We start from the raw sequence: 17150 nt of genomic DNA, 5'->3' as shown, positions 1-17150 counted from the left end.
TTTGATCTTAGCCGTCTGTATTACTACATTAATCTGTTTCAAGTTTATTCTCTAATAAAGAGCTTGGAAATGTGAAAAAAAACCACGGTGGGACTCTACAGGTATAAGGATCTGTCTGAGGGTCCTGCTGGATTAAGTGTCAATATAAGAGCACGTTAAAGGTACATGTTGAACAGCCTCATGTGCAAGTCTACCTGCATAAATTTACCATGAATTAAGTCATATGCAATATTATTTTGAAGAAACAGGAATAAATACTTTACCCAAAAAATTTTCACTGATTAATAAATATCTATTTCCCAGTTAACAGTAAGATGACAAAAAATTATATTATTAAGAAGAAAGAGGGTAAAAGTTAAGGTTAGATTTTGATAAACAATGCGTTTCCTTATATGTAGAGTTGACAGAATTTTATTTTTAAGAGTAGGCAGTGGAATTCAAAAAGTTAAAGCTTTTTAATGGTTAAAACACAAATTGTCACATGTCCAGATATATAAAGTCAATATCCTTAAACTCTACTAAGTTCTGACGCAGACTTTTCTTTCTTTGCCAAGCTGCAAATTTAGAATGGATGGAGCTATTTTTTTCATCATGGGGGGGTGGTGTTCAGCGTTTATCTGCATTTACCAATAAAAATCAAATCCTTCCAACCTTTCTTATATTTGGTTATATGCGTGTTTACCTGTGAAGTCTTAAAGTTACTGTGTCATTAACTTTTAGTTTTTGTTACTTTTAAATTGTCAGGTTTTATATACGAATATGATGCTGTCACTTAGCACTCTTACTGGTTTTTGTTTCTAATAAAGTTTTCTTGCTAGAACTTGTATTTTAAAAATTCAAGTAAAGTTACCATAACATTTTTCTCAATGTAGCCTCTGCGTCGTCCAGACTCATCTGATGACCGTTATGTAATGACCAAACATGCAGCCATTTATCCAACTGAGGAGGAACTTCAGGCAGTCCAAAAAATAGTTTCCATCACTGAGCGTGCTCTGAAACTTGTGTCTGACAACATGACTGACAATGAAAAAACTAAGGGCAAAGAGGGAGATGATAAGAAAGATGGCAGTAAAGACAGGTATGTCTGTCTTCAGTTTTAAAAATTTTGTGCTGAGGAGGAAAAAGTCATCCCATGTTTCTCCCTTTACATTTTTTTTAGTGCCTCCTCAGATTCTGTTCTCTCTAGGTTCTGACAGCATGCATCACGATGGTACTATCACATTGACATCTCCAATCATTCGGGAGGAGAACATGAGGGGTGGAGTGCTGTGTTTTACTTTACCCTTTTTTTGTATCTTCAGAGTTGTTCATAAATGATTAATACGATTTGAAGCATCTCTTGTAACTATAACTTCACTTCCCCACAGAGCTTTGAAAGGAGTTTTACGGGTAGGAGTTTTGGCTAAAGGCTTGCTTCTCCGTGGAGACCGAAATGTCAACCTTGTTTTGCTGTGTGCTGAGAAGCCTTCAAAGGCATTACTCAGTCGTATTGCAGAAAGTCTTCCCAAACAACTTGCAGTAAGTTGGATTTGGATTTTTGAGAAGATGCCATACAGAACATTTTCTGGAGTCAAATGATTTGTAGAGCTGACTGTGCCCCAGTTTTACAGCAGGGGCATTAAAAAGTTGTGTAGCATTTTCCCAGTATTTGTATGTGAATTCAGTGCCCCTGAAAGGTGTCTTTCCAACCCATTGTATGGGTAAGCAAGAAGTGGGATCCATTTAACAAGAGCGGAAATGATTGTTCTGCTCCTCACAGGTGGTGCCAGTTCATAGATGTAGTAATCTCTCCTTCCCTTTTATATGTGGAGACAGAGGTTGGTGTAGGAATCCCCTTTTGCCCAAACTACTATCATCGGTGCCAAAGACAGAAGTTGCAAAGAGTCCTGTGGCACGTTATAGACTAACAGACATATTGGAGCATAAGTTTTCGTGGGTGAATACCCACTTCGTCGGATGCATGTAGACAAGTAATATACATACATGGTAACAGTCGTAGGTGGTTTACTTGGATGGAGATTATAAATAGCAATACAGTTATCAATTACTAATGCACTCCTCACTTATTACAGATTTTTATATTGAAGTTACAGAACAAGATCTGTGTATGAGAATGATCCACAGTTCCAGAATTAAATTACTAAAGCTTAACCTATCTTGTGCATCTTTTTCCAATACCTTAAAAAAAAGACACCTACCTCATTACTCACTCTAAGATTGCACACACATACATAGCACTGAATGTGAAGTAAAACGTCTGCCATAAATCCCCAAATAATGAAAAATTCATACTTAAGACCATAGTTCTATCTCTCACCTACTCCAAAAAGTCTGTGTATATTATGGAATCATAGAAGGTTTGCAACGTTGTCCTCTGTTCTGATGTCACTTGACAGAGGATAATATTACAAGATAATGTGCTGACACAATGGATGAATTGAGAAATAACTAACTTTCACTGAATTTTTTTGTTTGCTTTTGTTGCTATAAGCAAAATGTGCAAACCTTGGGCCAGGTCCTTGAGACCAGCCATTTGTCTTTGCAGCTTGTGGAAGAGGGGAGGACAGTGTTGACAGCTTTTCCTTGGGTCACTAGGAGCCAGTAACTCTGATCATGAGGAACGACTTAGAATAGCCTAATAGCTACTCTTTAAGTTATTGCATGGGCTGTTAACTGCCCCCGGGGGTCACTCCAGCAGCCATTAATAAAGTAAATGTAGCAGTTTACCTGCACTCAAAGGGGTTATAGCATAAGAATCACTACTTCAGCCCTGTGCCATCTAAAGATTTCTCCAAACCAGGGGAATCCTTCATTGATTAGTTAAACTGGGTTTAAGGCTGTTTATTTAACTTTAAAACTGCTGAGAATCTGACCCCTTATTTTAATATATTTTGTGCATGAATTTTCTCAGTGTGGTGTTTTCAAAAAAAGCTTTTGGGGTAACTGCTACATGTTTTTAGTTACAGTCTCTGATAAACTGTGTGGCAGTCCATATTATTTTTTTTAACTGTATGATTAAAACCATATAATTATGTATTGAGCAGACACCATTGTTATATTGTAGTTCTGTGACTCTCTGAGAATGAATGTTTTCTCCCCCTCTGTTTTTTTTGTAAGTGCTAAAAGTGCAATTGCTTCCGATTTTTTCATTATTTAGGTAATAAGTCCTGAGAAGTATGAAATAAAGTGTGCAGTACCAGAAGCAGCGATAATTTTGAATTCATGTGTGGAACCCAAAATGCAAGTTACTATCACACTGACATCTCCAATCATTCGGGAGGAGAACATGAGGGATGGAGGTTGGAAAGTTGTTAAAGATGTTACCTCTATATTACCAGTTTTTGTACATTTATCTAGTCTGTTTAAGATGACATTAAGTCCTGGAAGGCAACATGCTGGCATAATATACGTATTTGATTGAAACCCTACTTCAACAACCAGTCTTGCTAGAGAACATTTACTAAAATTAAAGGCTTATATGATGCATTTATTTAGTTCAAAAAATGATCTTTTCCCCCCTTACGTAATGTCCAGCCTCAGCTTTCTGGAAAAGTTACTAAATTGTGTGTCTTTCTCTCCTTCCTTCCCTTACAAAATTCAGTTATTTGGAAAACTAAATGTTTTACGGCAAGTGGTTACAAGCCTGCCCTAAGAGATTTTGCAGCATATTAGAAAACTAAATCTTTATATCTTTACATTCTGGTTTTGAAACTGGATCTGTCTGGCCACCACTTAACCTTTCAAATGGCATTGCTGCATATAATATACACACGTGATTTTGATGTTCATAGTGCTTGTAGCTTTGTTGGAAGAAGATGTGAATTTTTCCAGCTGTCTGAGGTTGGTTTTTGGACTGGAGTGCTTTTGTTAAATATACAGGCTCCTGGTATTAAGATCTGAGTATTTTACCCAAATAGCGTACACAGAGTAGTACAGTAATAAGAAATGGTTTGGTCACTGAGTTAAAGTAGAAGTCGGTTGGCACTCTTAAAACCGATTTATATTTGTGAATGTGCAATCTCACTGGTGCCAGCAGTGTTGCTTTAGGGTCTGTTCTGTAACATTTTCAAAGCTCCAAAAGCTTTTTAGCCAACAAGCATGATTAATGTCTGCAATAGGTTGGTTCTATTGTTCTATGGGTCAGATAAAATTAACTTTGTTTCCTTTCATCCTGTGTTTTCGTAGTCAAAGAGATCATAACAAACCAGGGTCTGTTGTTGAATATGAACCTACAAGCAGGCAATTTGTCTGTATTAACACTTTTTTATGATGCAGGTTGGAAAAAAAAGTGTATGCGTGTATGTATATGTGTGCATGTGTATATACATATATATATATATATATATATATCTCTATATACATAGATATATATAGTTAATTAAAATAATAGAATTCTTTTATTTCATCGCAACAGTTTTATCTATCCTTTAAAATATTTGAGGCTTTTTTTTTATGTTAGATATTTTTGAAATTAGAGAATTTATAATCAAGCTTTGTTGTCAGAGCTGCTCCCTACACCAGAAAACAAAGCTGGAGTATGTGTTCTCTGGATTGGATGACTTTTATGTTTGATCTTTAGTAGTGTGCTGTACACAATTAATGAACTGTGTGTATATCTCCAACTATACATGCTTTGTTCAAATATTATTACATCATACCCAGCCATTTCTCGTCTCATTTTTGGCAATTGAAATTATGCCAGAAATGTGATACTTGGTTCACCTGGTCTGAATCATGCAAAGCATTTCACCTTGTTAACAATTGGTTTAAAAAAAAAAAAAAAAAAGGCAGTCACCGTTATAGGTTTGATTATAGGTGCTTTGAAATTAGATTCATTTTAACCATTATCTTTATTCCTTAATGTACTGTGGAAAACTACAATTAGTCCACACTGCAGTTCTAAACTACAGTAAAATTGGTTTGTGGAAAACTGCAATTAGTCCACACTGCAGTTCTAAACTACAGTAAAATTGGTTTGTGGAAAACTGCAATTAGTCCACACTGCAGTTCTAAACTACAGTAAAATTGGTTTGTGGAAAACTGCAATTAGTCCACACTGCAGTTCTAAACTACAGTAAATTTGGTTTGTGGCCGTTAGAATTTTATACTATAATAAAGGTAAAAAAAAAATAAATCACAGGTGTTTTTCAGTTCATTGATACTTTATGCCCTCCCCCCTCCCCAAAGGAAACAAAACTATATTTTTGTCTGACCCAGACTTGAGCTAGAATTGCCATTCTGAGTTTGAGTCACCTGCTGAGTTGATGGTATTGCCTTTAGAGAAGCAAAATCAAACAAGAGGTAAACAGATTTCGCTTCAAGACACTGAGCAGTGTAAAATGGATGTGCGGAAAAGTTCACTTGTGAAACTAGAAGAAAATGCAGAATATTAAACTGCAGATAATTGCAATAAACCAGGTCTTATTACGAAGATTGCTGCTTATTTGCTGCAGAATAACAGTGTGTGTTTTTTCTCTTACTGCAGCTCCTAATGCTCTGTGTCTTAAAATGGTTTAAAGTCTTTTGCTGGCTTTGGGGGAGCTAGTTTAGGTGATAACGAAGGCTTTGCCGGAAGAAAAAGTTTGATTAAAGATGAGACTGTGACTTGCATGTGAAGTAAAATCATATTTAGTGTGTAATAATAATCCCATTAAATGACAAAAGGATGAAAAGTAAAACTAATTATTTTACAAATAAAACTGTTAACCGCACGGCAATTGTGCTATACATTATTGTGCATTTGACAGTTATCCAGCATTTCCCTGAATTGACTTTGAATCTGATAAGTTCAAAATGCTCTAACCCTTGCTGTGGAATCTCTCTCAGCAAACAAAGTATATTATATATGTGTGTGTATGTGTGATTTTTTTTTTTAATCCTTAGCTTATCAGTCCCGGTCCAAAGCCTTCTAGCAGAGGGAGTTGAATCCTGTCAGGGGTTGCTGCCAAGACATTGGAAGGATTTTTGACCAAGGTTTTCTAAAGCTCAGTGTCACACCTGCCATACTGCACAAAGGATAGGCTTTGGTTGCATAGTCCTAGCATTTACTGTTACTTTGTGTTTTTCCTTTTTGTCTTTGTCTCTCTTCTAGAATTAAGCAGTGTTCACACTAGTTTTGAAATAGTTGACTGGGTAACACATATTTCACATAGTGGAATTTACTGAAATTGATATACCTGTTAACTTTTAATGAGGAAATAGTGTGGACACAGCATGTCTTCTAACCAAAGATTAACCCCTTATGTTTAGGTTATTTATAGAATATAGTTACATAGGGTAAGAATTTGTACTTGTTTTTATAAATTAACATAGCTTTTGTTTTAGGTTAACAGGGTGGTAGGCTAGGAGTCTAATTACTATAGTCTTTAAGGGGTTAATCCACTTGAAACGTCAAACAGGTGCAAAAATCCACAGATGACATTTTACAAGAGTTTCTCTTAATATATTTTCAGCCAAAATTTATTCTCAGTTGCAATAGATGCCTTGGCATCTTCTGACTTCCACAATAGCTTTAAGTTTCAAGGTTATTCATGCAGTCTCCATTATTAATGGCACATGGCATATTTCACATCCATGGTTCCAGCACAAAATAAATTGTCTACTGTGCATTAAAATGTAAATATTTCATGATAGAATTATTTCCAAAGTGTTTCCATGCTAGAAACTGAGTAATTGCAGTTTCAAGTTACATAGTATATTATTATGCTGAAAGATTGCACACTGTCACCTATTTGCACATTTGTGTTATAGGAATGTAGATAATTGACTGACACACACAGGCAAGTTGACCCAATAACCCATAAGTTTGTGTTAATTTCTCAAGCTCCCTTTGCTTTTCTGCAATGGGTTTTTCTCTAAATGTATTCATTGTCTCTAATACTCATGTTATGCTCCTTTCTTAGATTGCCTTACTTGACAACTTTTTTCTGTAGGTTTACTATTCTTGACTGAAATAATTTTACTTTTAATGTCTTCACTTACTCTTCGAACCCTTCATCAGTTTGAATGGGTCCTCATTCCACCTTATCAAATGCTCAGTTTTGAGTATATTTGTCAGATTGTATCTAAATTTTCCCCAACAAAAATTCTTAATGTGGAATCATTGTAGCTTCTTATTTCACCTGGTGCAGAGCAAAATAAATTTTCCAATGAAAAGGAGATCAAATCCAAACAGTATTCTAGATTAACTCTCCAATATAATTACTAAAAACTTAAAGTATCCTTTTTGATTTGTATGCTTTTTAACTGTGGGTGCATCCTAAAAGCCTATTGACTTGTTTCCTTCATTTATACATTGGCAGCTGCCTTGAAGTTTTCCCTTTAAATCTTTTTCAAGTCAGTATGCTTCATGAGTGTTATAGTGAACGTCATCACTTTTTTTGTTTGGTGCTCTAACTTGCTCATGTCACGTTTTCCAACACCAGACTGTTTTTGGTATGTTGCCACTCTTCTGAATGAGCCAGATGGAGTGTTGTTTAATTAGTCGTCCTCTGCTATATCACATATTTTGTTACTCATCGCGAAGGCCATTTTCATATATAATAAGCTAAAGACGTTATAAAACTAATCATTGAGTTACACCATTGGTGCACCATTAGCCAGCTAGAAGCTACCTTTCGGAATCACTCGGTGTTGCCTATTTTGTTGAGACAACCAATTTGAAAAGCTTATTGTACCTTTTGGTCTCTCATTAGGTAGTCACGTTCAACGTAACTTGGTCAAAACCCTGTTTCTTGAACACTTAAATGCACAAGATCTATTGTTTCTTTTATCTTCCAAATAATCTGATTCTGCTTCTACTTCTTCTCTTCTCTCTTTTTTTCTCCTTCATAGACTTAACCAAGATATGCCTTTTTCAGCTGTTTGTTAATATTTCTTAAATGAAATTGGACTGTGTGCACACGCACACCATGGAGATGCAGAAGCTATAGAAATTAGAGAAATTATAGTAGAAAGTAATTCAACTGATTGGAATTGTAGAGAGTATTTCACGTTCTTTCCGTCACATTAAAGCAAAATAATTTGCACTATAATTTAAATTTTAATGATATCATCACCAGATTCTTTGAGCTTCCAGAGCATATTTGTTATACTTGCCCCTCTTTATTAGGAGTAGGTCCAGAGTAACATGAGATCATTTAAGTTCAGCGAACTCAGTTTGTTGTGAATTCTACTCCATTAAAGTGGATTTTTGTGTTCCTTCTGTCTGTGTTCTCTGTGCTGGTGCACTGTGTCCAACCATCCTTCCTTCAATATTTAATTTTAGGGGAAATCTATTTTTACAGAGTTAGCTTGTATGAATAACTGCAAACTACTGCATAATCTGCAGTACGCTGAAAAATTAGATTGAGGGCTAAATCGTATTATGCTCTTGATCTTTATTCTGGGTTATATTCTAATCCCAATTAAAGGGATTTTATTGATATGTTGGATGGGGTTTAAACTCTAAATGGCACGTGTGACATTGAAGCTACTTTAAGGAAGTGTCTTGCTCACCTGGTCAAACACCCATTCCTCACTGCATTTTGCCAATTCAATCCATTTTAGATGTAACCTCGGGTATGGTGAAAGACCCACCGGACGTCTTGGACAGGCAAAAATGCCTTGACGCTCTGGCTGCTCTACGCCACGCTAAGTGGTTCCAGGTTCGGAACATCATTTTACTTTCTTCTTGTAGCCTTATGAGAGATTAGTTCAGTTGCAATATAAATGTTTAACTGTGAAAACACTCAAGGTTGCCCATGGTAATAATACTTTAAATTAAATGAACAGAAAAATGTTATCATAGAAAGCTCCGTATGGAAGAACTGCTTTATGCAGTTGTTGCTGATCTGACATAAACTTTTTTTCTGGTCATTGAGAAGGCGATGTTGAAAGCTTGACTCGCTTTGGGTGATCATATGCTGTCTGTATTTGTAATATATTCCATAAGGCTGCAGAGTAACTTTGCTTTAAATAATGGAATATGTGTTTAAAGCTTTGTGTTTAGATTTAAGACTTTTTTTCCTATTTCTTGAAGTGCATTAAGTGTAGGGAATGAAAGGTGAGAAATAACTGTTTGGTTTAGTGACTTTGCACTCTGGCAAAGGCACAACAAAGAAACCAAACAGATTCCTTTGACCTTTCAGTCTCTATACATACTTTTTAGATCTTTATTCTTTTTATTTCTAATATAGAAAGATATATGTATTGTTACCGATGAAAATAGGTCAAAGTGTACAGGGGATCAAGAAATATTAATCTTGTATAACCTGTGCACTTTGACTTCTACCACCTTAAGTTTACTAACCCTGGCACAAAATACTGCTGTAAATGGCAGCTCATGAACACAATTTTAGAGTGACTTGTTTCTATTCTATATCTGAGCTTCCATTGAACAGTGGTGTTTTAGCTTTTCAACCTGTGGCCTGTTTTCTGTAGGTGCTGGGATTAATTAACTTGATTTTGTATTGCTCTCAAGGCTAGAGCTAATGGTCTGCAGTCCTGTGTGATTATCATACGTATTCTTCGTGACCTCTGTCAGAGAGTTCCAACTTGGTCTGACTTCCCAAGCTGGGTGAGTAATCCTCTTTTGCATGCCCTTTAAGGCAGCAGCATGTTGCTACAAGTAGAGTGTCAGAAAATGCTGGTGCAACTTTTTTTTTTAAAATAAAGTCATATACCAAGAATCAGTTTTTTGTTTTTTTCCCTCAGCGGACACTTTCTTTTAAATCTTTAAAAAGAACCCAGACTTCTGGTATCCTGTGATTTCTGAAGTTAGATCTTTTCCAAAGAATTTATTTTCTCCTACAGAACAAAAATACCACCAAATAATTCAGTACTACTTTTTTCTCCTCTTCTAAGAGTTTGTATAGAAGTTAGGAATGATTATTTTTCATCTCTGTTTACTTTGAATTGCTTGGCCTTTCCTGAGACTTGTTTGAAATAATTTGTCAAATGTATCTGGATAACCATTGCAGAATAAACTTTATGTAAAAGTTACTTGCTAAGGACCCCTTCTGTTACCACTCTCCTTAAAATCTGTGGCTGCTGCCAGATATGGTACCAGAGTACTGATATATGATGATCCATCTTTGACCTGGAGAGTGTTGGAAATAGTCCAAACCACTTGATTGCTAGTTTCTGTTTGGACAAGAAGTGAGTTCTAAGATAGAAGGAGGGCTATGAAAGAATTTACCAAATCACTTCTGCTTAACTGAAAAAAGTGTATGAGTTAAATGTTTTAATTAAGGCTTATTTGGCTTTAAAGTAATATTTGAGCAAACTAAACATAGCATCTCTTGAAAAAGCCAGCACACAAAGCGTAGCTCAAAAGGAGAGGGCAAAGATGCCCTCCTTGAACCATCAGGATTCCAGGCTGCTGAGGGGCTGATACAGTCCCTAGTAGAAGCTGAGAGCCTTGGAGGCTGCTCTGACTTAAGACTGTTTTCCTTGGGCTGCCCTCTGGGCTGCAGTGTCACCATAGTGATGGGTACTATGACTGTGCCCCCGAAACACACCCCTTAAACTGGAACTTCTGTGTGCCATTTGTGTTGGCCTGCTGCATCTGTGTGGGATATAGGAGCCCGAGCAGGCTTAGAATCAGCTTCATAGTTTCTTTAATCCTCAACATAAAGTTACACATTTCTGCAGAAAGAAAAGGTATTTAGAGTTTCATTATTTATGCTTCAAACTCCCTCTTCTAGGAAAATAAAAGTGAGGCTTTAACTATATTTAAAACAGAGTGGAGAGCCAGAGGGAGGAGGAAGTTTACTACTACACTCTTCATTAATACACACTTCCTAGTGACCCCAAGGAATTTAGGTGTAAGTTCTCTTTCTACAGAACAAGTTATATAATGCATTGCATACAGGAAAAAAATACTACATCAAAACAACATTTTAGGTTGCAAAAAATCAAGCATTCAAAAATTAGGAAATGCCAGTATTTAGGTTACTTATGCATTGCAAATTCTACCCCATTGTTCATATGCATTATGATTCATTATTTATTGAGTGATTATACACTGTTTTTTCCCACGTGATCCCTACCTGATTTGGTTCATAGGATGGACAGTGCTCAGAGAATGAGGCAGCTGTTTGATATTTTTGTACTCCCCATTCAGTTAGTGGCCCTCCCTCCCTTATTTACCAGATACCATCCAAAGCCTCCAAAGAATACAGAATTATTTATTTCCTCTTAGTCTTTTCTAGGGCACTCATCACCTGAGTATGTGAGTGCCTCACAAACATTAATGAATTTTTCTATACTGCAAGATGGGAAGCATCCATTTTACAGATAGGGATACTGAGACACAAAGATTTGCCTGAGGCCACATAGTGAATCAGTGGCAAACCTAGGATTAGAACACACACTCCTGATTCCCACCCTATCCTCATTATTTCAGACCACACTGTCTTATTTCTCTAGAGCTGCTGAATAGTCACAGCGCCCATTGACTTCTGGTGTAGCTGTGAGTGCTCCGCATAGCTGCATATCAAGTCCCGGGTATCTCAAGTTGAGCAGAGCAGGAATGAGGAATACACAATTTGTAGCAAAATGTTGGTTTAAGTAATTTGTACAGCATTATATTGAAAGACTGTGATAGAAGCAGGAATAGAATTGAATTCACGGGCCTCAACCTCAAGATCATCCTTTCTCTTCTTGCAGTCCCCTGCCTTGATTACTTCACACTATCCAGCTGCTAGAGCAAATGAAGCAGGAATCTTACAGACTAATTCATTACTTGACTGTGATTCATTCCCTGCTTGCTGTGCATCTTGTGCACTGAATGAAGCAGGGATTCTCTGAAAAAGTCTTTAATTACCTGATCACATACTATCAGAATGAATGTAAACAAAGTGGCAGAATTATGGCTGCACAGGCAACCCAAATGCCTTATTTTCTAATAATAAAAAAGGAGGACTTGTGGCACCTTAGAGACTAACAAATTTATTTGAGCATAAGCTTTCGTGAGCTACAGCTCACTTCATCAGACATCCGATGATCTCACAAAAGCTTATGCTCAAATAAATTTGTTAGTCTCTAAGGTGCCACAAGTCCTCCTTTTTCTTTTTCCGGATACAGACTAACACGACTGCTACTCTGAAACTTATTTTCTAATGCTCAACTTAGTAACATTAATAATAATAATAATAATAATCTTTTAATGGGTTTCTTTTTATGCATGGGGGGGTTTGTTATGGGATTTCCAAATGTTTTAAAAGAAAAAAGGTAAATTATTTTATGTGTAGCTGTATCATCCCCAATATCGTGCGTCACCTGGTGTAGGGTTTGAACGCTGAACCTTCAGTTTTCGCACAGCTTGAGCCACAGGACTAACTATTTGAGCTTAGGAAATTCTCCCTCAGGATGGAAGGGGTTGATCAAAGGAAGTCTGGCCCAGTGCGCACACACTTGTTCTCTCTCTTCTCTCACCCTCCCATCTCAGTACGGGAAGGGGAGGAGGAGCCAGGCCCAGATTGTGCTCTCTTCACCCCCATACTGTTCCCCACCCAGTCTCCCTGAAGAATGTGATCACTCCTGGGATTCCCAGTGCAGTCTATATTACTGGTGCTGCTTTGGCAGTGATGTGGGCCAGACTTGGATTAGAATGTTCATGTTCAGGGGACTGTTTTGGCATGTTGCCAACAGACATGACAAGGGAAATTTGTGATTTTTTTTCCCCCCCATTTATATCTCAGCTCAGCCTGAACAGAATTGCATGGGTCAAAGAAAATGTACTTTTCTAACCGTAGGATGTTCTCCCTGCTGAATTTCAAAGGCCTACTGCAAACAATGGAGGTGTTATGACCTTTTTGGAGGTGCTCTAAGAATCTTTTAATGGGAAGTGCTAGACTACCTAAATATAGGGGTTATTACTCTTAGGCTAATGTTGTATCACTATTCAGCTGTCTAAAAGTCTGGTAGTCTAACTTTTCCTTACTTTGCAACTGGACACAATATTATTTGTGTAATTTCTTATTAAGCTGTGTATACCAGAAGATCTGAGTTGAATTGTAGTAATGGTTTCTCTTTTTAAAGCAGCCTAGTAAAATAGTCTCTCTTTCTATTATTGATTTAGGCTATGGAGTTACTAGTAGAGAAAGCGATCAGCAGTGCTTCTGGACCACAAAGCCCTGGGGATGCGCTGAGGAGAGTTTTTGAGTGTATATCTTCAGGAATAATCCTTAAAGGCAGGTTGCACTTTTTCGATACAAATTTTAGATTTTGTCAAGGGTATTTATGAGCTCAGCTAAAATGTATATTATACTTACTATATATAATCAGTATATGTGGACTGTAGTATTGGTAACTAGCCGTATTGTTATAGGTGGTCCTGGCCTTTTGGATCCTTGTGAAAAAGATCCTTATGATACACTTGCTTTAATGACAGACCAGCAACGAGAGGATATTACTTCAAGTGCACAGGTAATGAAAATTATAATAAAATAGCCAAGTTTGGTGGCGGTATGCTGAAATATTGAAGATCTTTCCCCTTCAGTAGTAAAACTTGTGGGGGGAAATTGAGTCATGTAACACAGGTTTGAGTAAATGCACAGATACATGCTCACTTTAAGGGCTGAGTACTCAGGTGTTCTCACATACTGCTCAGTGCACTTATTAGAAACAGGCAGTAAACATGCCTTACTGTTCCCTGATCTTGAGGGCACTTACGCTGGGGATCAAACTAGCTCCTAAATTAGGATGGTCTTTATGGTGGCTTTATGCCCGACAGGGATTCCTTTGTGGGGGACGCATTCCAGCTGTACCTTTGGTGCAGCTTTAAGTCAGCTTTATGGCACAAAGGGTACTTTGTCATAAACTAAGATGTGGATTTAAGATTAGCTGTTGCTGCTGCCCAGATTAGGAAAAGGGTTACTGCAGTTCCATCCTTTTGTACTTGCAAGTATGTTCATGGTTGTCTATCTTATCAGTCTAAATGACTGTACCTTTTTAAACTTAAAACTACATTGGATTGAAAAGGATTACTGTAGATAAATTTGCATAAGCTTTTTTTTTTCATGTGGTTTATGAAGAAATGTTAACTGCCTCCACTGTCCTATTTAGGTTTAACATTTGTTTGATAAAAGGTTTTTGTTTTGTTTTCCCCCTCCCCCCTCTGTTACCAGTTTGCACTGAGACTCCTTGCATTCCGTCAAATACACAAAGTTCTAGGAATGGATCCATTGCCACAGATGAACCAACGTTTCAACATTCATAACAATCGTAAAAGGAGAAGAGACAGTGATGGGGTCGATGGGTTTGAAGCAGAGGGGAAAAAAGACAAAAAAGATTATGATAACTTTTAAAAATGTCTGTCATCAGTGTTAATTAAGACAGAAGGTGATAATAGGAGTCCATTTGTTGCCTGACTCTTTTTTATTCATAATAATGTCTGTTTTAAAACATCCAAAATTTTGCAGAAAGAGGACTTAACTCTTCTGTAAAGTTCTAAACCTTTAATGGATGTGCAGTATCAGACAAATTATGGATGTAAAGATACCACAAATGGAAATTGTGCTCTGATTTAAAAAAAATATTAGCTTAATTTTTTCCCCCATTATTTTTTTTATTTAGACGTAGGTTGCTAACTGAAGTAACTTCCCTATTTTTTTGTCCTTTTTATTAACTAGTCATTAGTGCATTGTCTTAGATCCTGACTGTATTTAATGCAGCATTTGTGCTTCAGTAGCTATGAATATTTTGATATTTTATTTAGAAGTTTTGTTTGCCTTTGACACTAGCTGTATAAGTTACTCTGTGTTATAGATGGTATATAGTTTCCCTCCCACTTAATATTTTACAGCAGAACTTTTTTTTGTAAAGTGAGACTGCAGGATTTTGGGTTTTTTTCTAAATGTGAAGGGTTACAACACATAATTATCCTGCCATTTGAGTGCTCAGAATTAAATGTTTCTGCCAATCTTGTGGCATTTTGTCTCTTTAGTGTGATATAACGGTGTAATTAAAACAGATTTGTGTTAATCTAATCAAGTTTGCTGTTAGTTGTGCATTAGCAGTATAAAAGCTAATATATACAGTATGGTCTTGCAACAGTTTTAAAGCAGCTGCATAATTGATCAAAAATGCATGACATTTTTGTTTTTAATAGAAGGGCTTTTAAAACTATCATTTTAGGTTTAATGCATAGGTCTTTGTATGATTGACTTTGTGACATAGCAAGGCCAAAAAAATAACTTTCTGATTTTTTTTTCTTAAGATGCTAGTAAAAGAGGGCATTTTCCAATTTGGACAAAGTTGGCAGTTGTTTTCAAACAGCTTTGTCAGTGTGATACTAATGCCATTTCATTAGCCCTTAAAATAGATGTTTGCCATATCAGTGCCTGTGAGGTAACTCCTAGTAGCTATTCCTGCATAGCTATTTTTCTGTGATTTTTCAGTAACTTGAAAACTAAAACTAAAGTGGATAAAGTATTGCTGACAAAGTGAAGGTTATCAAAGAAAAAACCCAGAAAATTATTTGGTGTGGCCATAGTGTATGCTTATGTCTTCTTCAAAAAGCTAAATATTATAGCAATGGTGTAAGTAATATTACATCATACTGTTGATGTATGCTCCAGTACACAGGTGTGATTTGTTGTCACAGCACTACAGTGGGATACGCAACAGTGGAATACGCAAATAAAAACTAAAGTTTATTAAATGACTTTAACGTTCATTATACACTGGAAACTGAAGTGTCACTCTTTCTGTTTGGTGTGCAGTATGCTTAGCTGATGACCTGAAAAAATACATGGGTTTAATATTGACTATGATAACATTCCTATAACTATTTTACAAATGACTGTAGGAAAATGTCAGATATTGCAAAGAACACTGGGTTTCTTGATTTAAAATTACTTAAGTCTTTTGTTCCAATTCATCAAGTCAAACTTGTATTTGACCTTTTAAGAGATTAATTATTTTGCTTGTCCTTCAGAATATACTAGAGAAAATCCAAAAACATTTTAACACAATGGGCCTGTGGAATGTAAATACAATATTAATATAGGAGAGGGATCTTGTGTAAGTTTAAATATGCAGTATCCTGTGAGCATCAAACACTGCAACTTAAAAAAAATTAATACAAAGATATTAGTGGTCAGCAAACAAAATAATGGAAAGCTTTCCCAGTACAGAAAAAGATTCCTTAAAAATAATTTCATATGGGAAATAGAGTAATTAGCATGTGCTCAAAAATTATTTTTAACAAAAGGGGATTGCACTAATTTCCTTTGTGCTACCTTGGCACTCAGTTCAGCAGTATGCAGTTGCCCAAGATCCTTTGCCTTTAAAAAGGAAGAAGTTTTTCTGCCATCGTGTCCAATCAGTTATTGCCGTTTATTTTGGAAGTTGCTTCATGTCTTATATTTCAGTTGCTGTTCATCTGGCTATTTTAACTCCCTACCAAAGTTTCCTACCCAAAATGAGATATGCTGTCAGTTCAGTCATGTGACCTTGTTCTTTAAGATGAAACGGTCAAAGATAAGTTTGGGATTTCCTGCATTTTTGTTTCACTGACTTATACCTCTTAACCAGTTTCTCGATGTTTGAAATATTGTATACTTGAAGTGATTCCCCATTAAACATGAAACTGTGACCATGATTTTTGATCTTTGTAGTAAAGAGTGGATTTGCCGTTTTTTCCTGTCCATTATCTATCAATTATTTTAACTTGACAAAAATTACTGGCTTGTGCAGAATTAAGAGAGAGAAAAATCAGACAATTTGAATTTTTTATTTTTAAACAAGCTTGCAGAGTACTTTTTCATTAAACTGTTTAATCTACTAAATCTTTTTTATATGCATGCATTTACAAAAAACACCTAAAACTGGTTTGAAAACACAAATATATAAACACAGCATTTGACTATCCAGTGTAGTAATCATGGTTAAACCGAATAATATCGATAATATAGTGCATAACTACTTAGCAATATTTACCTTCTTTGAGTAGTGTCCCTATAGGTGCTTCACTTCAAGGGTGCATGCACCCTTCCGCCTTTGATTATTCTGATCTATTTCAGCATCCCTGGGTTTTAAGAGGTATTTTTCTGGCTAGGAGGCTATCTCAGTAAGTGTTGGGCATCCTTTGTGCTCCTTGGTTTGGGAGATACCCACATCCCCAGTAAGTGCAAGGTTTGCTCATCTTTCAAGGCCAGATCTTA

The 17150-nt window shown here is 36.3% G+C and overlaps 1 protein-coding gene across 3 annotated transcripts in view; it reads left to right on the top strand.

Moving 5' to 3' along the window:
• The window catches only part of ZFR (zinc finger RNA binding protein), a 56279-nt gene extending 39691 nt beyond the window's left edge, over positions 1-16588 (top strand). For 2 of the 3 annotated variants that reach the window (XM_077816722.1, XM_077816721.1), the window contains exons 13-20: positions 873-1078; positions 1368-1518; positions 3158-3299; positions 8548-8645; positions 9461-9556; positions 13064-13175; positions 13313-13410; positions 14112-16588. In XM_077816722.1, the coding sequence (XP_077672848.1) occupies positions 873-1078; positions 1368-1518; positions 3158-3299; positions 8548-8645; positions 9461-9556; positions 13064-13175; positions 13313-13410; positions 14112-14291 (1083 nt within the window). In that variant the 3' untranslated portion in view covers positions 14292-16588. Of the gene's footprint in view, positions 1-872; positions 1079-1367; positions 1519-3157; positions 3300-8547; positions 8646-9460; positions 9557-13063; positions 13176-13312; positions 13411-14111 lie in introns of those variants that run through there. The other variant, XR_013346115.1, reaches the window with a different exon arrangement.
• Positions 16589-17150: the final 562 nt, after the last annotated feature.

The sequence above is a fragment of the Eretmochelys imbricata genome, chromosome 5 (assembly GCF_965152235.1).
Source record: "Eretmochelys imbricata isolate rEreImb1 chromosome 5, rEreImb1.hap1, whole genome shotgun sequence".
Taxonomy (NCBI): Eukaryota; Metazoa; Chordata; order Testudines; family Cheloniidae; genus Eretmochelys; species Eretmochelys imbricata.
This window is presented reverse-complemented; position numbering and strand designations above follow the sequence as displayed.